This window comes from Fistularia commersonii, chromosome 28 (assembly GCF_037954325.1).
Source record: "Fistularia commersonii isolate RoL2024-O1a breed Wild chromosome 28, RoL_Fcom_v1.0, whole genome shotgun sequence".
Lineage (NCBI taxonomy): Eukaryota > Metazoa > Chordata > Actinopteri > Syngnathiformes > Fistulariidae > Fistularia > Fistularia commersonii.
This window is the reverse complement of record NC_141311.1, coordinates 9,984,548-10,006,731: the sequence shown is the minus strand read 5'-3', so window position 1 is coordinate 10,006,731 and position 22,184 is coordinate 9,984,548. Positions and strand designations below refer to the sequence as shown.

The 22,184-nt window shown below is 50.2% G+C and overlaps 1 protein-coding gene across 2 annotated transcripts; it reads right to left on the bottom strand.

The window, feature by feature from the left end:
* Positions 1–69: 69 nt before the first annotated feature.
* slc1a9 (solute carrier family 1 member 9) lies at positions 70–18,664 on the bottom strand. Of its 2 annotated transcripts, none has more exons than XM_086175573.1 (11): positions 18,544–18,664; positions 12,681–12,839; positions 12,275–12,427; positions 11,622–11,875; positions 11,023–11,128; positions 10,820–10,946; positions 9,203–9,436; positions 8,715–8,909; positions 4,653–4,787; positions 4,060–4,498; positions 70–916 (listed from the first exon to the last, which is right to left on the bottom strand). In XM_086175573.1, exons 2-11 carry the CDS (start codon positions 12,832–12,834, stop codon positions 734–736), a joined length of 1,980 nt encoding a protein of 659 aa, XP_086031699.1. In that variant the 5' UTR covers positions 12,835–12,839; positions 18,544–18,664; the 3' UTR covers positions 70–733. The 2 variants fall into 2 exon arrangements, with proteins under 2 accessions (XP_086031699.1, XP_086031700.1); XM_086175574.1 differs by lacking the exon at positions 18,544–18,664 and adding an exon at positions 14,160–14,254.
* Positions 18,665–22,184: the final 3,520 nt, after the last annotated feature.

Sequence of the window (22,184 nt, the reverse complement as noted above, 5' to 3'; positions counted from 1 at the left end):
TGATGCGGGAAACCAGCTGCAGCTGTTTTTCAGACAATAACAAACCAGAACGTGTCCAGACGTGGCTCGTTGGACGGAAACCCAACAAACAAACATGCTGGGCGTTCTTTTTTTTCTCTATCTCATGAGTCATGACGTTCCCATGTAGAAAAAAAAAAAACACCTGCAGACCCGCAGTTCCGAATACTACAAATCTGATTGCCATTCTGTTTTTTCCCCAATCTAATTCCTATATTTCCTTTAAAATGGAACATCAACCAATTTGTAATAAAAGGCAAGCGGGGGCAGTAAGTACAGCCGCTCGCTATGGCCGCTCAGATGGAAACGGAAATTTTATTGATCTGGAATAAAAAAGTCATGTTTGTAACTTAACAGGGCCCTGGGGGCTGACCGGTTTGGAGTTGGGGTTGTGTGGGAGGGAGGTGATTGATTTCTTTTCTTTTCTTACTGTGCGAAACCAACCCAAAGACAAACTCGAGGGTCCAGACGCTCTTGGTTCGGCCGGACTGAACACGAGAGTCCCTTCAATCGGCAAGCAGGAAGTCGTCCTGTCAATCAATCGCTGGTCACATGACGTCAACATCTAAGAAGTTAAAATGGCCGCTGGTCTAAAAACACCCTCCTCATCGCTGGGAAGTGGACAGGAGAGAGGGGAGCTGCTGCGAACGGTGACAAACTGATGGGAGGTGGTGGTGGTGGTGGTGGTGGTTCTGGGGGGCCGGGCTCGGCCCAGTTATGGCAGGTCACACTGCGGGATCGCGTGCCTCCGATCGTAGGCGGTGTCGTCGCTCTCCTCCCCGTCGCTGATCTCGCACATCACCCTCTCCCGCTCCTCCTCCTCCTCCGTTTCGCTCTCGCGCCGGAGTCGCTCGCGCTCCCGGTCCCTCTCTCGGTAGCCTCGAGGAAGAGCCGGCACCTGGGAGCAGCAGACGAAGGGTCAGGCGACCTCGGTGAGACAAGAAAAGGGGGAGCAAGGCAGGCGAGAGGCCTTTGGGGTTTGGGGGCGGCTCCATCTTTGGCTTGAATTGTTTTTGAGCAAGCTAATGGATAGCCACTATGCTGCCCTAGGCTAACTCTGCTGACAGATATCCCATGATGCACATCTCTCATGTCTACTTCCGAGTCCCCAGGCTCTCTCGTTTTGCAGGTTCTCTGGGGTGTGGCTCGACCTACTGGAAAGGCGTCCACCATTCTTATTTCTTTTAGGAATATTAAAGCTATTGCCATGTAGCTGTTAGCGCTACTGGTATTATCAGTATGAGGTCATTTGGCGCTGTCTCTCCCAACCCCCATACACCCCTAATCTCATACACACTTGCTTTTTATCTCTCTTTCCTTTTCCCTCTCTCTTTCTACCCTGCTGGTCGAGACGGAAGGCCGCCCGCATTGAGCTGGGATCCGTCCAAAGTTTCTGCGACTGATAAAAGTTGCCAAATGCCTGCTCATAAGCAAGTGTTTGGTTTCTGTAGATCATTTCCACCATGTGTGCTCCAAACCTGCTCTAAGTGGAAAGTATCATGAGACAACTGTGCAGTGATTTGGCACTGTATAAATAAAATCTGACGTAACTCAGGGTTAGAATTCTCCTGGATGTGAGTAGCTGTGCACGTCTCTCAGAGCAATGATACAATTGAAAGGAAAGAAATGGCCTAGAAATGTCTCCAGGGATGTTGTCTAACTTGCAGTTGCCACGCAATATTAGACCGTGACCTTGCCGACTTTTTGAAAAAAATAAAAAAATAAATACAAAAAAAAGCAGCTGAACCCAAACTGAGTTCTGCGCGACTGCAAAGAACAAGATGAATCACGTCATTGTCGCAGCAAGGGGTAATCCGATGCGTCCAGATGCCGGGCCATCTGACTCCGTGTGCCTCCAGCTTCCGCGTTATATAAACACAAGTCTTGTCAAAAGGGGATTCTGGTGTTTTAAAAGCCCGAACTCTGTTTTCTCACCTGGGATCTCAGAGGCCGTTATTGGCAAAGTGATCGGGATCAATGCTTTTCGAAGCAGGAGGGTCCGGTATAATGACCAGAAAGAGGCCCGCCGGGGCCTCTGCCGGCGCCAGTGTGCTTGTTTTGTCCCAGACAGGCTTGTAACCTGGCAAAGGTTTCTCCTCATGCACGTCTGACTTTAAATGGCCAAAGCTAAGCCAGTGTTTTGCAAGGTGCATATTAAGAGGTTAGCAAAGAGAGAGCCGGACACTGAGGTCACTGAAGAGAGCAGACAGGAGTACGGGCAGATCAAGCGCAACGGGATGGAAGAGGTAGCAAAGGCCAAACAAAGGGCGCATGATGACTTGAATGATAAGTTGTAAAGTAAGGGGAAAAAGAATGATATACACCGGTTGGCAAAACAGAGCGGTAGAGATGGGAAGGACATGCAGTAGGTTCAGGTTATTAAATATAGAGGACAATTTATTGACAGGTGCCAGACATGTGATGGGAAGATAGAAAGATGACTTAGAAGAGCTGATGAATGAGGAAAGTAAAAGACAGGGAAAGGCAGAAGAGGTGACTATTGTGGGGCACAAAGTGGCAGAGATTAGTAAAGGTGAAGTGAGGGAGGCATTGAGGAGGATGAGTGGAAAGGCAGTCCTTATGATGTAACTGTGGAGGTGTGGAAATGTCAAGGAGAGGTGGTCGCAGAGTTTCTGGTTAGATTATTCAACAGGATCTTAGAGAGTGAGAAGATGCCTAAGGAATGGAGAAGAAGTGTGATTGTGCCCATTTTTAAGAATAAGGGAGATGTGCAGAATTGTGGTAACTATAGAGGGATAAAGTTGATGAGACATACAATGGAGTTATGGGAATGAGTAGTTGAAACTATACTGAGAACAGAAGTCAACATTTGTGAGCAGCAGTATGGCTTCATCCCTTGGAAGAGTACTACAGATGCAGCATTTTCAGTATAAAGAATGCTGATAGAGAAGTACAAAGAAGGTTGGAGAGAGCAGCTTGACCTAGAAAAAGCATATGACAGGGTGCCAAGGGAGGAATTATGGTATTGCATGAAGGAGTCTGTAGTGACAAAGAAGTATGTTAGAAGGGTGCAAGACATGTATGCTAGCTGCGAGACAGTGATGAGGTGTGCTGTAGGTGCGACAGAGAAGTTCGAGATGGAGGTGGGACTACATCTGGGATCAGCTCTGAGCCCCTTCTTGTTTGCAGTGGTGATGGAAATGCTGACAGATGAGGTTCGACAGGAATCTCCATGGACCATGATGTTTGCAGATGACACTGTGATCTGCCGTGAGAGCAAGGCGTAGGTTTAGGGAAATCTAGACGGTTGGAGATATCTGGAAAGGAGAGGAATTCGCTGTGACGCCCCCTGAAGGGAGTAGCCGCAGGACAAGGAGAAGATGGTACAAGGGTAAAACAGTTGCTGACAAAAATGTCAGTATTTCTTTTCAGTCGGACATACTAAGTCAACTTGTTCGAGTCTCAATTCAGTTATTGAAGACCCTGCAGAGGTTAAGCACCTTCAGAAAGCGTCTACTGTCGGCCTGCAGATGTCAGGAGTAGACCTCCTCCCTATCAAACCCATCACGAGGCGATGTCTGAGCCAGACGTCGGTCAGACAGAGTGAACAAGGAGGCGTTTACATCACTTCCTAACGCCATTGTCCCCTCTCTTTCCGCCGCCACCACCCATTACTGCCTCACTGTAATGTGTGCTACTCTGGTAATTATATACTGACTGCTTAGAAAATAACTTACAGGAAATGGCAAAAAGATTGAAAGAAATAACACCACAAACAACAACAACAACAATATTCAACATCATTACCATCATCAAAATCACAACAATAACAATAATGATAATAATAATCATAATTAAAGCGACCATTATCATCATAATCACTATATTCAGAATAGAATACCTAATCATAATAAGATTGTCATGATTAACAACACGGTGTTCGGTCATCTTTTCTCCTTTTCCCCCTTTTATTTCTTTCCCTACATATCAGTTGATTTCAGTTGCAACTCTTTTGCTCCAGCGATAAAAACAATAAGACCGGAAACTCAGAACGCACGGGGAGAAGGAGGCGACAGGTACCTGGTTGTCGTGGCTAGGCAGGGCGCAGTAGCCCGGCTCCGTCCTGCGGAGGAGGCGCGGCGAGTGGGTGCGGAAGGGCCGGGGGGAGTGGGAGCAGACGGAGCGTGGGGAGGGAGAACGGATGGAGCGCGGCGAGGGGGAGCGGATGGAACGGGAAGGCGAGTACGTGATGGATTGGGACTGGGAGAGAATGTGGCCGTGGTGGTTCTGTTTGGGGGGGCGGGGGGAGCGGGGCGGCAGGTCAGGGGGCTTTAGAGGGTCCACCAGGTCCATCTCTGTGAGGATGGGGGGCGGGGGGATGAAATCCAGCTCCTCTTCCGCGGGAAGTATCTGCATCTCGGCCGCGTCGATTTCTTCCAGCTCCACCTTGGACAGGTGGGCCACGATCCCGGCGCCGAACGAGTCGCCCACCACGTTGATCGAGGTCCGCATCCTGTCACTGGGCGGAACAGTTTGGGCGTCATCGACGAGAATATGGCCACCGAGTCCTCCCGCGTCTTTCTAGCCCGTCTAGGTTCGTGGAAAACGATTCGCAACGGCGCTCGATTTCTAACCCGAGCCCCCCCCCGCCACTCATCAGACGCCTGACTCACAGCAGCCAGTCGACGGCGATGAGCAGGCTGATATCCTGGGTGGGCAGGCCGACCGCCGTCAGGATCAGCAACATAGTGACCAGCCCGGCGCTGGGGATGCTCGCTGCTCCCACGCTGGCCAGGGTGGCGGTCATACTGGGAGGAAAGAGGAAACAAATGAAGGAAACCGGGAGAAACCATTTTCGGATCGAAACCCAGAGCTTTAGAAGCTCCATAGGTGGAACTTCCTAATTTTGAGTGGACAAAACACAAAGTGACTATTTCAAATGAACCTTTCTTAGTTGTGATATATTTACGGTGTCAACCGATCACTAGGTGGCGCTGACCATCTGCACTTGCAGCCCAAACCCAGCTGAGGGGACAAAGTGGAGTGGGAGACCAGATAACCTCCAGGCGGTGCTCTGGAGATCCATTTAAAGTTCAACTGTTATCAACGTGATAGATATTTGCAGGCAGAAACACAACAGGCCACGTGTTTTAATCAAGATTTCTCTGGTGTAAAAGAGTCCTGATTAGAAGGACTTCCTAAATTAACTTTTAACCCATCGAATCATAATCTATGACCATTATTATCTATTCACTTATTTAAGATTTTTGTGTTGTGTTAAGGGTATTTATATTGTATTTCAGATTTTCTGAATGTAATTGTAATTTATTAAACATGTTGTTATCTCATAAACTATCTCATAAGACCATGGAAAAAAAAAAAAACGATTTTTTCGTAAGTTGTACGTAAATCGGCGATGGAGGGGGTGCATATAAAGTCTCGCCTGGGCCGCCAAATTGGGGTATTGTATTTCTACCTCATGCTGAACCTCTGTTTGAAGTAAATGCCGTTACTTGGATGTTTCAGGCTACTAATAGATCCAGAGGAGTCAATAAAACGTCCAAAAACCAGCTTTCACGAGCGACGGCCATCATCCCAGCGAAGGAGGTTGCCAACATGTCGGCTGCGGCCGCTCGGATCGCTGGCACGGAGCCATCGGCCGGAGGGCTCGGCTCTGCTGACTCCATCTCAACCACTTTTCTCCTCTTACATCGTCCCGCCGAAAACTGTATCTTGCTGCGAGGAACTACTAATAAAATCAAAGTTGTAAAAAATTCAAGGGAGAGTGGTCAACAAGGCGAGGAGGTGATGAGGACACAAACTGAGCTCTCTAATCCCAAACAGTCTGCAATCTGGACTGGATTGAGATGGGTTTTTTTGCGCAAATTAGAAGTTGAGGACAGTGTTCACTGCTGTGTGTGTGTGTGTGTGTGTGTGTGTGTGTGTGTGTCTGTGGGGCAACCTCATGTATCCTGGGTTTCATGTGGAGAATCTGTTCCTTAGAAAATAGCATGACTAGCGGGAGGAGCTATCACAGCTGTCGGGGCTGTCAATCGTTCACTCTCTCATTCACGTCTACGGACAATTTAGAGCAGGTGTGCCCAATACGTCGATCGCGATCTACCGATCGATCGCAAAGATAGTGTGTGTAGATGGCGTGGCATTAAAACTATGAAATTTGTCACTTTACTGACAGTCGGTCTGTCCAATCTGACCTTTTCTGACACGGCGTCACTGCGCATGTGTACATAACGGCGTGTTCTAGCAAGCTAGCGAGTTAGCCTCCAATTTATGTCTTCTAAACTTATGGGTGTAAAATTGAGTGGGGGAGCTGGACCGAGTGAAAAGACTAAAATGTATCAATGGGAGGTGGCCTTCTTTTTTTAACTATTTCATTTTCAAATTGCGTTCGCCTCATCTGCTAGTCTGCTATCGCTATACCGAAAAAGAGAAATGCGGAGCGGCATTTTCAGAACGTTCATTAAAACTACAGCACTGACTTCCCTCCAAAAGTGAGCTGAGAAGGAGAAAGGGGAAGGAACTAAAATCCCAGCAGTCATTTTTCTAACTTCAACCATGCTGCTGACTCCATTCAAGTCATCAGAATAAGGTATTTACCAAAAAAAGTACTCTGTTGTAGTGTGCTATAAGGGTTCATGCAGTTCTGCAAGAATCACAAACATTTATTGTATTAAGTATACTCAGTAGATGATATATTCAGCATTTTTAGTGGAGGTAGATCATTTTCACGTGGTCATTTGAAAAGTAGCTCACAAGGCGAAAAAGTGTGGGCACCCCTGATTTAGAGGCTTCAGTGAACCTGCTGTGAGAAGACGATGGAGAATTTGGAGTGAACCCAGGCGGGAGAACACCGACAGCGAAGACAGATAACATGGAGAAAACCAGCACGCAGTGAGAGCCTACTTTTACTCTTTGCTCTTGGTTCCAATTTCAAGCAATGAAGTTAAATGTTTGTGTCGATCTTCATCACGCAACCACCTTCTCACATCTTGACTCATCCGTCCTGCTACATTTGGTGGCGCCGTGTAAGATAGTGCCATTAGACTTGATGCACAGCGACATAGCAACCATGCTAATTCACCTTTTCAAGCACAGCGTGCACACTTCCAGCCCCCCCCCCCCCGTGCAAAGGGTCCCCGAATCTCTCTTAATAATTTGATCCCGCCAATAGAACGTCGACCTTTGGGGTAAAAAGAAAAATATTTCACAACAGGAGGAAAAAATGTACGTTGTCTCATCGTGCCGGGAAGCTTATAAATGCTTCCGTACATCTTTCCTGTTTTTGAGCTTCTGAGCGGCAGGAAGAATGTGGCGTGTCGGAGCAGGCCCGCCATTACTCCATGTCAGCCCCTGCGCTCCATCTCAATCATCTCTGACACGCCGCGCTCCTCCCCTGCTGCCACCGCCGCCGCCGCCGCCGCTGCGGGGACTCACACGCTTGCATGTGGATCTGGTTTGGAGAGAACGGCTCCACATGTGACCTGGGCGTTTGGGGAATCAGGTTTTTGGAATTTGCTGGTAAACATTCATTGCTCGGAGACATGATCAAGAACTTATGGGCTTCAGAGTCATTTGTAACCCTCCGCCGCCACCGCGGTTCGTTTGAAGCTGCGTGTTTTTCAGCCAGACTTGAGAGTTTCGCTGGAACTCCATTCTTCACCGCTTCCCTCCACTAATTGTGTTTAGTGTTTGCAAGCTATGCGTGTGTGTCTCATCTTCGAGCACGTAGATAATCTTCGCCAATTACGTTCCAATCGCATTTTTTTCGTGACTTCGGATAATTTCCCTCTGGTGGTTGGTTTCAGAGTCATAGATGGGGGCGGGGCTGCCGAACGCCTCATGTTGCGGGGAAATGCGAGAAAAAAGATCATTCACAAAATAAATGTACATACATACAGTCATACCTTGACTTACGAATTTCATTCATTCTGTAACCCAATTTTCTCATACATCAAATACGACTTGTCGATTGAAATGAATTAAAACCAGATCCAGATTTTGTTACGTTTTAATAATGAATAATTAAATTAAATAATTAAATAATTTTAATTATGAATAATTATGAATTAAAAAATGTACAAAGAATTATAGAATCAAAGAATATGTAGAGAAATAAATTGGTTTTAAACACCACTTCACTGACGGCAACAGCCCAGATCTTGGCTTGTATCAAAAAATCGAAAATCTTGGAAAATTCAAAAGATGATGTACTCGTAAGCGGCGGGTCTGACCTCTGACCTCCAGACACTTGGTGGGTTATATGGATGAAATGTTCCAGGCCTCCATACTGAAGCTACGAAAGTCTCATTGCGAGTAAAACCCAGCAAGGGTCAATGCAAAATGCGGTAACCGAGAGAAAGAAGATCAGAATGGTTGCAGCTGGAGCCTAATAATCTAACTGGCGTGTCACATGACTTCCTCTGGGGGGGGGGGGGGTCGCCAAAACTGACCGCACAAATAAAAACGATCAAACTGGTTAATAATTAGGGCTTGTGCTGTAAATAGTTTTACAAGATGACTTGAGCAGGAGGAACATCTGCGGCATATGTGAGTAAAAATATTTAAACGGGTAGAAGCTGTGCTGCGTTTCCTGACATGACGGTGAACCCGCTCGTCTGCGGGATGAACACCGTAAACTTTTTATCCCTCCCGTGTCAGCGGTAGATTGCCGATGCTTATTTCACCAACGACGACCCCCCCCCCCCCCGCCTCACCTGACGGTGACAATCTGCCCGCCGTCCAGGGAGATGTCGTTCATCTGGGCGATGAAGATGGCCGCCACGGCCTCATAGAGGGCGGTGCCGTCCATGTTGATGGTGGCGCCGATGGGCAGCACGAAGCGCGTGACGCGTTTGTCGATCTTCAGGTTCTCCTCCAGGCAGCGGAAGGTGACGGGCAGCGTCCCGGCGCTGAGAGAGGAAAACAAAGATGGCGGTCGATGGGGCGGGAGGGTGGGGTGGGGGGGGGGGTGAACGTAGAGATAAATGGATATCTACAGAAATGTGAGCGGGGTGTTTAACCTCCTGCTACCAGCTGGTGTCTGTCACTGCTCCACCCTCAGGGGAACCGGACTCTCCGGTCACAAAATAATTAGAGAAAACCACGATGGAATTAGTCCCGTTGACTGAGGCCCAGTTTACAGGCCCCCCCACCAATTACAGCACGTCCATCTGTTCACAATACTCCCAGCTTACGGCCCTACCTGCTAGCCGTGCCCAGCGCGGTGATCCAGGCCTGGAAGATGCCCGAGTAGAAGGTGAAGGGGCTCTTCCTGGTGATGGCGAAGAATATGGCGGGCAGGATCAGACCGCCGTGGATTACCAGGCCAACCATGACCGTCACCATGTACATTCCCAGCTGGTGGGCCACCACCTCCAAGTTCCCGATGGCCGCGATCTTCCCTGCGATCAGAGAGGCGATGCCCACGGGAGAGTACCTGGGAACCCAGAACGCAAAGAAGGTTTGGCCATGGAGTTGTCGAGTCAATCCATTTGTGCGTGTTTGATATATAAGTAAACAGACCAAATAATATGTTCTCCAGAGTCTTAAAACATTCAGCAGGTTCATTGAAGACTCTATATCGTCCATAGATGTGGATGAGAGAGTGAGCGGTTGGATGTCTGTATATGACTGAAAGCTTGAATTGACTCCGGCAGGTTTAGCACGGCCCCTCGACCCACTGACAGCTGGGATTGGCTCAAAAACACTTCTTCTCAAGATAAACATCAATGTTGAATCATTTTGGACTTTCCTCTCCTCACAATAATCTTCCCTGGCAAAAGCGAGCGAATTATTCTTGACTGACGCCATGCGGTAGAATGATGACATCGGCGTCCCGCGCTCGGCGCCATGTCTGTTCTTTCTCATGAATGCCTGGATGTAAATTGGCCCGGAGGTGAACTCGGAGGCGACCGTCAGCGACCGGAAACTTCATGGGATTGAAACGAAAACAAAACAAAGCGGCTCAGGTTTAGAGTTACCGGGAGGAGGGGGGGTCGAGGAAGTGACTAACATCTGTGACGCCGCTGGATCGATCGCAGCTCCAGGGAGTCTTTGGAACTCGGGCAAAGACGCATTCTTGGGTCTCTGGTGTCCAGCGCTGGTGGGCAGTTGTTTCCCCTCATGAATACACACCACTGTCACTCTTGTGAATTACCCTTTGCACCCTGAGTCAGCCCCCCCCCCCCCCTCGCCTTGAGCCTGGCATCCAGCGACAGTTGTTTGGCGGAACCCGCCATGTGTGTGACTTGATGGATGCATTCCCCGTGTCATCCGCTGTTTCTGTATACACTGGTCTCGGGTGTTTGGCGAGCCGCGCCGACCGAAGAGTAATGTGTTTATACTGCCTGAGCCGCGCGATGCGATTCCTCTGGTGTCCAGCTGCGTGTGCAGATGGTGCGGCGGACATTTTTTGTTATTTCGCCTTCCGCGCCACCTTAACTGCCCCTTCCCCGCTCCGGGCGCCACCTCCTTCGAGGTGAGGAGGTGCCGTGCAGAAGGAGGACCAAGGCCAGCTCTCGCTTCTCCCAAGCGTACCGCGGACGCTACATCCGGGGGAAAGCCCTCTCGCCATCTGTGCGTGTCCTTCACGCCTTCACCTTCTCCTTCTCGTCCTGCTTTGTCTCCGCCCTCCTCGCTCCGTCTCTGTACACAAGCTTCTCTTTATCCGTCACTGTCAGTGAGCACCATGTGAGGAATCTCCAGAATGTCAAAGCAACAGAACCGCCGGCCCAATGACAGGAAACAGAGCTGCCTGTTGTTAGCGCCGGCTAACTCGCACATACACACACACACACATGCACGCACAAGAGACACTGACCACATGATCAAGGAGACCATTGTCATGATGATCTCGTTGAGGATGTTGAAGAACTCGCACATGATCTTCCCCCGCTCGCCCATCCTGCCCATGCAGATCCCAAAGGTGATGAAGAACCCGATCAGGCCTGAACGGAGAACCGAGGGGGTTAAAGAAGCGACGACGAACGAGACGAAGGGAAAGTTGGCCCCGGCGTGGCTTACCGAGGACATTCATCCCCCATTTGTACTCCAGCTTCTTCTGGCTCGCGATGATCGCCTCCGTTTGGTTGGGAGCTGCGACCGGAACCTTCTTCAGAACCGTCTGAACCTGGAGGGACGGAAGAAGAATGCTGAGGTCTATGAGTCAAGCGGGAGGTGGTGTTGTTCCTCCCCACCACACCTCCCCATATGGCTGGTGATTTACTTCCTCTAAACTTCACCCAGTCCATTTTTCTACACAAACAATTATCGAAAACAAGATAATCGCCGGGAGCCGACGGCAGCGCCAGATTTCGGCTCACAATGTCGCCCTTGTTCTGGAGCTCTTCTATAAACCCGGCCCAACAACCCCTCCAAAAAAAACAAAAAAAAAAAACCTTGAAGGCCCACTGAAGAACATGCCAATGAAAATATATTAATTTTCCTTTTCTTTTTCTTTTGCCGTAGTAGCAAAGTGCTCATTTAGGGGCCATTCATAAGAAAAGAAAAGGCTTTTACGGTCGTAATTCTGCTAATCTCGTTCAGGGCTCGATTTTGGGAGCCGTTGGAGAGAAGGACCTCCTCCAACGCTCAGAAGAACCCTGAACACTTGGATCCGGTACCTGCTGGAAGCAGGCCTGCACCAGGTTCTCCGGGAAGAGGTTCCTCAGCAGGTCCAGGAAGGCGTCCAGGCTGCTGACCTCCTGGCTCTTGGGTGCCGAGCCGGCCGCGCCCCCCCTCAGCTTAGGGTTCCCCGGGTGGATACTCAGCACGAGAATGACCCCGAGGATGGCGGCGATGACGGTGGTGGTCATGTAGTACACCATGGCCCGGCTGCCCATCCTGCCGCTGGAGCGAGCATCCAGACCAGCCAGACCTGCGAGACAGAGACGTTTTTTCTTTGGACTGTCCATTGGCCGAGAGGCGGGGCTTAACCTTGCCGGCTCAGCCGTCAATCATCCGACCATTCCCTCTCTGATTTACCCCTTCGGACAATTTAAGAGTCTTTCATGGAAGCGTTGAAGTTTGTTTTTGGACTTTCGGAGGAAGATAAAGAACCTGAGGAGAACCCAGGCAGGAGCGTTGAACACTGGATTGGAATCTGGAACTGTGGAACAGTCCCGCTTTATTTCGGGGATAGGGGGGGATCTAACCTCTGACCCGTTGTTTTGCCCCAGTATAAATCATCAACCCCTAATATTCTGTCAGAATAAGAGGATATCAGAATCGGGTCAAGATTATGTGTCGCTGCACGCACCTAAGTGCACTTCCTCACCTGTGATCAGACTGGATATGATGAGGGGCAGGATGAGCATCTTCAGCATCCTCATCAGGATCTCCCCGGGGAAGGAGACCATGGTGAGGGCGGAGCTGTCAGTCACCTTCATGTACCGCAGCAGCATCCCAAAGACGGCCCCCATCACAACACCTGGGGGGGAGAGGGGGGGGGGGGGGGGTGAAAATGTTGAAATGTTAAAAAAAGGTTACCGTGTTCCTAATGCTCTGACTGATAGCCACCTTCTGACCTCCCTCTGATCCTCCTCTAACCCCCTCCTGACCTCCCCCCGACCCTCCCTCTGGTCTCCCTCGGGCTTTCCCTCAGGCCCCCCCTTGACCCCCTTTGACCCCCCCCCCGCCCTCCTCGGTGGACAAAAAGGGGGGCGCCGAAAGCCGGCCCCTACCCATGACGGTGAGGCCCAGCAGGAGGTTGTGGGTGTTGCGGCTGCAGTGGCCGGCATCCTTGTACGCCATCTCCGTGTTGTCATCGCGTCGGCTGTCCTCCCTCTCTTTCTCCTTGGAGGTGTTGGACTGCTTGAGCATCGGCTGGTTTGTCATCCTGCCTGCGGAGAGGGATCGAGATCGAGCTTTCACTCACTCATTCATTCATCGCATCCCAGTTGACGTGATCGCAGCGTCGGTGGAAGAATTTCAAATAAACTATTTGGACCGTGAGAGGAAGATGGAGAGTCCGGTGAGAACCAACACATGAAGACTCCACGCGGAGGAACCCCCTCCGACCGAGCTGGGCAGGGGTCGAGTGTATGGATGGGGATACAACTTCTGTCTCCTTCGTTCTCCCACTGAGGGGAGCCGAGAGGAAACACCAAAACATGAATAAAACCTAAAAACCTGTGACTTTTCACCCCCTCCTCTCTACACTCAGCCAGACATCGGCGCTCCTGACGGTTTATTTTATAAAAGATGGAAACAAAACCGCTCCCCCATCACACACACACACACACACACACACACACAATACTCAGACTGTCACCTCCTTCATTCACATCCTCACAGAAACTCCTCTGTCAGTCAGGAAAACCAACCGTAAGGCAAACTCTGCTTGTTGCCATGACAACATTCCCATTAATAAATATTGAGCGCAGCAGATATTTCTCCCGAGGCCGCTGACGGCTCTTTTGCAGTCTCTGCTTGAAGACATACAGAGGTGCGGGGGGGGGGGGATTAAAGATGCACTTTGTAATTCACACCCCCGCCAATGACCAACAGAGGGCAGCATTCCACCAGAGGGTGGAGGGTGGGGGGCGTCTGACCCACGAGTAAGAAATGGGAACGCAAGCTTTCTATCGGTGAGATGCATCCGCACAAAAAAACACTACAGTTGGTTGTTCTGCCGTCGAGGTCAACAAAATGACGTAAAAGGAAGAGAAACACCGTATGCATTCAATCATCAGGTGCATGAAGTCAATAACCAGAGGGATCCCGAGATCGATCTGAAAAACAACAGGTTCAAAAAAAAAAACAAACCCGTAACATCGAGCCTAAAAGATCGCCTGTAGAATCACAGGTCCTTGAACGCATCTTCCCCCCTGCCAGCGACTTCCTTTCAACTCTCGAGAAAACAAAAATCAAATAATGAGCCGCAGACCGCGGCTTGTCGACACGGTCGCACATCCGCATGAGGCAAGTGGGTTAGGGGGGGTTGGGAGGGAGGGAGAGTGAAACCACCGGTGTATAAATGCATAAAATTCAAGCGGGGCCATCGAATAAACACATCTGGAGCGCGGCAGCCGTGGGTCCTCCTCAGAGACCTGGATGTCTGATTTACAAACAGTCCCGCTCCCTGAGAGGGAGGCCTCCATTAGACCGGACGGATCCGCCGACGGCGGCGGGTCATCCGGAGACACGGATGTATAAATTACCTCGGGTCAGTTGGTCCTCACACTTTCAGCCCAAAGCCCCTCTCATCTTCGCCCCTCCCCAGTCCCTGCAGCGGCGGCCAGTCCCGGCTCACTCCAGCACCCGAGTGAGCGGGCGGAGGATCTCCTGCCTAGTTTCAATTGCGGAGGTATAATCCTCCACGAGAGGGGTGGGTGTGTGTGTGTGTGTGTGTGTGGGGGGGGCACTGTTACAGTCTTCACAAATCCTCTTTTCCATCTTTCCATCGTTGTGATCTTAGCGCTGTTTGGTGGCACACATGCACTCGTGCGCTGGCAGGCACGGGCGTGTGTGTGTGTGTGTGTGTGTGTGTGTGTGTGGGATTGAAGCCGGAGCCCCGACCAACACTTCACCCCGGACAAAAAAATATACCGCATCTTGTACTTTATATGTGAAGTACTTTGAGTACAATTGAGTGCAAAAAACAGAATTTGATTAAAAAACGGATGAGGAGCAGGGACGTCTCGGTTCACACGACCGCCATCGTAAACTCCGTTCCGGGGTCACCGGGATCAGATGGATGTCAGCGGGCCCGAGAACCAGCACCGGCAGCCTTTGACCCCCCCAGCCGAGGCCCCTCGCCGCCATCTGGGTTCTATACAACTATGTTTACGCCCATTTTTGTTGTCGAAGCTCTGGGACGTCTACGTCTCACAACACACACACACAAACATAAATGCACACACACACGCATGTGTGCATGTTTGCTTGGCGTTCAGGTCTGTTGAAATGATGAAACTTCGGCGCTCCTCTGTGTTTACATGCCTTCTTACCACCCCCACCACCACCACTACGGCACACCGGCATATTTCAGAGACAACGCTGGATAGAGATGACACGGGCGGCCCTCGTGCAATCAGACGGGCCCGTATACACCACACATGTTCTTAATCGTCACGGTTTCCAAGACAAAGGGCTTTGTCGACGGAGCGACTTAATCCCCCCCGGTTTGAAGAGAAGGATTTGAACACTATAAGTGAACCAAGGCTGCTGCTGGTAAAGGTGCGCAGGCTAAGAGACCCCCCACCCCCCCCCCAGGAGAAACACACTGTCTCACATGTTAATAATCCCCACGACCTCTCCAGCCAATCACAGCAAGCCATACTGGCAAAGAACCCCCCCCCCTTACTAATCAGAAGCTCTGTCTGCACCCAACCAGGAAGTGAAAACAGACGCTGGATAAAGTCTGCGGTCCGTTTGTTTTTTTTTCAGATAATGATTTCACCACTTTGGTTTGTTCTCCCGCCAGGCATCTCGCCGTCTTACATGTCTGGGTTCGATCTGAAAGGAGCCTCCACGTTCTCCTGCCTGGGTTCTCTGCAGGTTGAAGACTGCGCACGTGACTGACAGGTTACCCTCCTAGGTTAAGCCTCGCTTCTTACACAGCAATGTCTAGCTTTACGTTGTCTGTGAAATGACTCCAACAGGATTGTAAATATTAGAAACGATCGTCTCCGTCACGCGTGCTTTTCCGGTTTTTCGCCCGAATAACGGCGGCAGTGAGTTTCGCTGCGGTGATTCTGTTTTTTCGGGATAAGAGTCACGTGATCGGGAAGGGGGAAAGGTGAATCCACACCTAATGGAGCAAAATACAGATTTTGACATCCACATCAGGAACGTTGATGATCGGAGGACATTTCCAGGTTGTGTGACTGACAAATGCAAAACACACTGACCCCCCCATCCACCCAATCCATGGACTACAAGTTTATCTGTTCAAAATACCATTACAAGTATTCTTGAATGTGTGTGTGTGTGTGTGTGCCTGCCATATTTGGGTCTGTGTGTATCCCGGGGGATTATTTCAGACAGTTGATTGTTTGGTGTGAGCTTTGCAAGGGGATATAATCCTCCTCCTCCCTCCTCCTCCTCCTCCTCCTCCATTCTCCCTCCCCCCCACCTGCTCCGCGTTCAACGCCGGGATGGGAGGATGCTCACTACGCCACGCCACGGCGCTCGCCATTGATCGAACGAGGGATCCGATCAGCTGAGGATGAACCCGGCGCTTAATCTGTCTTATCTGTTTTCCCTTTGTTTTTCAAGAAAGGAACAGGAAACTGTATTTGACGATTATCAAAATACAAACAGAATGAGTCGTAAAAGACACAGGTTCAGGTTCTTAACACAGAAAGTTTACGCAAACATATCTCAATTCTTCCACGGAGTTGTAGTTGTCATGTCGGGATTCGCCGAAGCCGTTTTCTCAGAGTCCGGCAACAGCGTGACCGACATCGCAGCCGCAGCGTGCATATGGTTGCTTAGCAACCCAGAACCAGATAAAATCCTTGATAACTAAATGCGAGGACACAGGATGAGGGTAGAGAGGAAACCCCATGAAGATGGAAATACGTAACGGCGATGCTCACCGGAGGAGACACAAGGAACCGCCGAGCAACAGATAAGATTTTGATAAAGATCTGGTCCAGGAGGTAAACATAAGTTTGAGAGCCATGGATGTGAGGTCCACCGTGTGGAACCAGAAGAGAAGACACACCTGCCTGTTTGCAATATGAGACAGGAAACAGGAAGTTGGGATTACAGAGGGAACAGCTACGTTCCTACCAGGACCAGAGGGGAGAACGCTAACAGATCCCGACACCAGTGTTGGATGGAACCTGATCAGAACCTCATGATCTCTCAAACAGAACAAATCTGACCTTAATTCAACAGAGCCCTGACCCTCAGAGCCAGAGTCTGGTCCAGGAAGCCCATTTTATTCTGAAAAGTCTCAAAGAGGAATTGGTTTGTCAGGGTGAGTGTAAACACAGCGGAGCAGTGAGAACCTGGCGGCTGCATCTGATCGGCCATGAAGTTTATTTTCTTTATTTCGTCGAGTGATTTTAGGGAAACGGTTCGCGACGCAGTCATACCTACTTTAGAAGTTATTCAACTTCGGTAAACGTCTCAGAGAGTCTGTGGCATTTAAATAGGAATTAATTAAAGAGACGTAAGACCATAAAAAAATAAAGTAAATATTGTTGCAGGGACGGAAGAGCAGCGCAAGGATCAGCAAGAGGGTCCTGGGTGTTTAGGTCAGCTGGGCTCTTTCTGTGTGTTCTCTCTAGGTTCTCCACCTTTCTCCAGCAGTCCAAAAGCCAGTAGGTTCATCCAAGGCTCTAAATTTCCAGCGGTGTGAATGAAAAAATGAATGGCTGGGTGTCAGTGATTGACAGCTGACCGGATTAAGCCCCGCCTCCTGCTCCGGAGTCAGCTGAGATCCATCCATGAGCCCGACTGCAAGATATGCAGCGTAGAAAATGAACGATCGAATTGTCATTTCATCAGGGAAACGTTTAGAGATTCATCGATACAAAAGTGAATAAAATGTACGCGAGTTTATGTGTGTTTGTCCTTGTACACGATTACACTGGTAAAGTCAGCTGACATCTGCCGTCTGCCGTCGGATCTCAAAGCCCCCCAGAGTAAAAGTGTGTGCTGGGGGCGGGGTAGGTCCACTTCAGGACACACAAGTGTGTGTGAGGCCCTGGAGGTCAGCCGTCAGATGGGAAAATAAGGTCCGGGTCAGAACAGGTTGGGGGTCACGTCTGAGATGGCCTGGATGTCAGTACATTGTTATGATGTGGTAACATTTGTAAATTTGTGTGCGCGTGCATGTGTGTGTGTGTGTGTGTGTGTGTGTCTGTTGTCAGTATCTCATCTTGGGTGTTAATGGAGTGTGAGAGACAGCGAAAACACTGGGGTCTGTGTGGTATAATGTGTGTGACTTAGTCTTTAACTATGCGTGTGAGAGAGTGTGTGTGTGTGTGTGTGTGTGTGTGTGTGTATACACACATGCCCAGCACATGCCCCCCCCACCCCTCTGGGATAATCTGAGTGTATTAATCTGTTGTTTGAACTCCTTAAGCACAGACTGTCTATCACATCTGCTCTCTTCACCCTTGCAAAGATCTGCTATTTATAAACTCCCCCCCCCCCCCCCAACACACACACACACACACTCACACACTCACACTCACAAACTCCTTTTTGATCTTTCGTCCCAGTTTCTCCGGTCCAGCAGAACCGGGCTCCACACAACTCATTTATTCTCAACAGTAAATCCATCATTGCATTTGGTCCGCAGACGCTGTGGAAAAACTCATAACTCCCAACTCCCCCTCCTGGTTCCTCCATCGCCGACAGCAGACGGGAGCTAAAACACAACCGGTACCCGCGGGAGACCCACCGGGGACGCTAAACACCATGTATGCTGCCACGGCGGGCGAAACCTCACCGGGAGAGAACGATCAGCCGGACACTGAACGAAGCTGCGACTCAACGAATGACAGAAATGAATGTGACAATACGGAAAGCGGGTGGAAGCGAGGAGGAGGAGGAGGCGGGAGGCGGACGGACGGACAGACATACCTGTTGAGTGATGGCGTCTCCCATCCGACCAGCATGGGGAGGACGGACCAAGAGAGGAGGGATGAAGAGAGGACCAGAGTCACAGCCTTTGCGTCATCTGAGGAAAATTTGCAGATTAATGCAACAGCTTGGTGCGCCGACTACCCCTCCACCCTCCACCCCTCCACCCCTCCGCCGCTCCCGTCCACGTCACCCCCTCCCCTGCCACCCTTCATCCCTCCACAGATACTTTCACTGCCTCAATTTGATAGTGGCGTCGCTGGAGGAGGCTACTTTCGGAGGGAGTCATTAGCGTGCGATGGTTTGACCTCCCGCCCACAGGGGGGCGCTGTGACCCTGCAGCGACCCCGGGGCTGCGTCCGTAAACAACGCAAAAGCTGAACAAAAGAGACTTTTGTGTACATTTTACACAACTGTGATTTTATTAATGAATGCTTTTTCATATTAATACCGAATGAATATTGATTCCGATTATCAGTATCTATCACAGAAGTGTTCGACTCTTTGAACCAAAGAAAAATAAAATCACAGATTGATAAAAAAATTAATAAATGGCGGTTGGTCAATCAGTGTTAACCCTTCAAATACTAGCCCGGTCGGTTTTAATAGTGATCGATGATAAACCAGCCAATCAGATGAATGTGAGGATTATCGCTCCAGCGGCCAGGTCGACGAGCGGCTCCATTAGCGACAGCGTTTCGGTTGAATCGCTCTGCTTTTGTATCGTCCGGCGGCGGAAAAAAAATACTATGTCAACATGAGGAGCCCCACATGGTCCCAGAGGGGTGACAGATGGAAGAGGGCCCGACAGGGGTAGGGTGTGTGTGTGTGTGTGTTCACTCCTTCATACAGGAGGCTCGCTGTAAACCGATCTTTAACTAATTGCCCGACCGTTTCAAACACAAGGCCTGCCTCTGAAATCCAAGCCGGCTGGGTGTTGTACAGTCAGCGAAGTTTACAATGTGAAACATTTTTCCCCTGGCAAGAGGAAGACAAAACGTGGCTTGGGCGAGAGGCGGGGCGGGGGTTGGGGGGGTGGGATGGCGGGCCGCGGGGTGGATGAAGGAAAAAAAAAAAAAAACGGCGGAGCAAGAGAGTAAGACGTCACTGCAAATAGAAGATTCGCTATTCAGGCTACGGGTCTGATCTGCCGGTGCGTAGGTGGCAAATGAAAGTGAAGCCGCCGCGGGAGAACCGGGCCCCGTAACCCAACGCCCGGGTGAGATGGGGGTGGAGGTGGGGTGGGGTAGATAAGGAGACAAGGAGGAGTTCCTGAGAAGCGATTCTGGCAGGAGATATAGCGAGGGGCTGTAAGAGGAGAGGCGGCGCAATGCAGACGATGTAAACAAGCCGGACTACAGTGTGTGCGTGTATGTGCATGCGTGTGTGTGTGTGTGTACGGCCCTGTGGAGCCATGTTGCTGAGTGGATCGGGACCCGATTCCAGCACCGGCGGCGGTCCTGGAGAGTCGGGCCAGACTGGCAAGGATGCAGCGCAGCGCCAGGCTGCATTTTGCACCCAATGAAAGCTGGTTCCCATTAAGCATTAAACAGAATTACCAAACCGGCTCCCCAGTTTCAGCTAATGAGGGCTCGGCGAACCCCCCCCTACACACACACACACACACACACACACACACACACACACACCCTGCTCTCGCTCTCCCCCTGGCCCGCCTTCCCCTGAAAGGTGAACATTCCATGCACTAATTTCTGTTTCATGTAGGAAAGACTTGCAGCCGCATGTGTTGTTTGTTTGTCAGAGCGCTGTGGCGTTGATGCAGGCGCGCGCGTGTTTGTGTGTGCATGCGTGCATATTTTCCTGGGTGTGCATGCGCGGCTTTTTTTTTTTTTTTGCATGGTCTGGCTCCAGACCCCACCCCTCCCCATCCTGACCTTTTAGTAAGCTGTGAAATTCAATTTCAAGCATGAGCTGCGTCCTGCACCTGTGCCAAACACGTCTGCGCGGGAGCGAGACAGTAGCGCCGGGCTGGTGCGAAGACGGCCCTCGCGCCGACCAGACGGGATCGTCGGAGCGTCTGACCCCCCCCCACGTCTCCTCCCTGCCGAGAATGACCTCACCTTTGACCCCTTACCTCTTTGCCGCCACCGTGAGTGCTGGGATGTTTCCAGGAGGAGGTAATTGGGTCAGATTGCAGAGCGAGGAGACGAGCATTACTCCTGTAATTGGAAGCATATGTCACCATACCTCCTTGTGTATGTGTGTGTGTGTGTGTGTGTGTGTGCGGGGACAGTGGCAGCGCCTGCGTCCCAGCCAGAGGAAATGATAATCAGCTTGTGATGGACTGAAGCAAGGAGGCGATGGAAAGTAAATCAAACATGAATAGAAGTAAGAAAATAGATGATGGAAGAGAAGGTGATGAAGCGGAGGGGAGCCCGCGGGAGGTGACTGTTTTTATGACCGGAGGATATATATCTTTACGACAGGATTCCAAGAATTTTCCGTTATTTTCCTATTTTTTCCCCAAAACGTTTTTGTCATTGCACGGGCTGTCAATCAGTCAATAATTGCTTAAATTCAAAACGTTTTTCAAATAGTAATATTTGAAAGATAAAGACCAGCACCCGGATTTTACGCTGGGGGTTTCCATGGCGACTGAACGTCTGTTTTCCAGGTTTCCCAGGATGCTGAGGAAGTGAGTTGCTGGAGTATTTCAACTTACTCTCCTGCAGCATCCTTATATTTGATAATAATAATAATATCATCATAATTCATCAATTATAATTATTGATTTCTGTATGAGACTGCAGACAATTATATCAAAACTGGTCCATTCGAGCGTTTTTTTTTCTAGATTTCATTTTGAACGTAGCAGAACACACAGCTAGGCGCACAATTATGCACACACACATGCACACACATGAAAGGGAGTCTGGTCTTATCTGCGAAAGAATCACAAGTGTGTTTCAGTAGTGAGTAAAGTGTTATCACAGCAGCAACGGGTGCACGTGACGCACGTGCACACGAAGCGACCAATGGGCAGAGACATGGCGGGGGTTCCCTGACCTGCAGAGGAGCAGCGGGATCCCCCTCAGATCCTCTGGAGCTCCAGAACCACCCAGCACATCTCGCCTCCGCACACTCCGGCCCAACTTTGGGAGACGTTTAAATCGGACGTCGGCGTCGGGGGCGAACGCGTGGAAGGAGGGGGGGCAGATTAAATCCTGCAGATTAAACTCCCGAGTCCTGGAATTTGATTGGACAATGATGATGTCATCATGCCGTAACAGTGAACCGACTTGATTTTGCTGAAGGCCATTTTCTAACGGAGTGTGACGTGTGTGTGTGCCAGCATGCTATTATGTGTGTTCATGCATGCATGTGTGTGCGTGTGTGTCACAGTTTTGTTTCCAGCCTGCTTGTAAATGACAGAACAAAAACAGTTGACAAGCACCCAAACACCGAGACGCCGTCGGCTTCCGACCCCCCCGGGCGCCATCTTTGTTTGTGACCCCTCCGCCCCCCCAAACCTCCTCAGTCCACACCTGAGAAACAACTTTCTCTTGTCCTTCCAACTTTCTCCCGCCTCATTCAGGCCCGAGGCGGAAATATCTAGAAGCAGGCAGGACAAGTTGAGACAGAGGAGTAGGAGCGGAGGAAGCCAGTGACACTCAACGCCG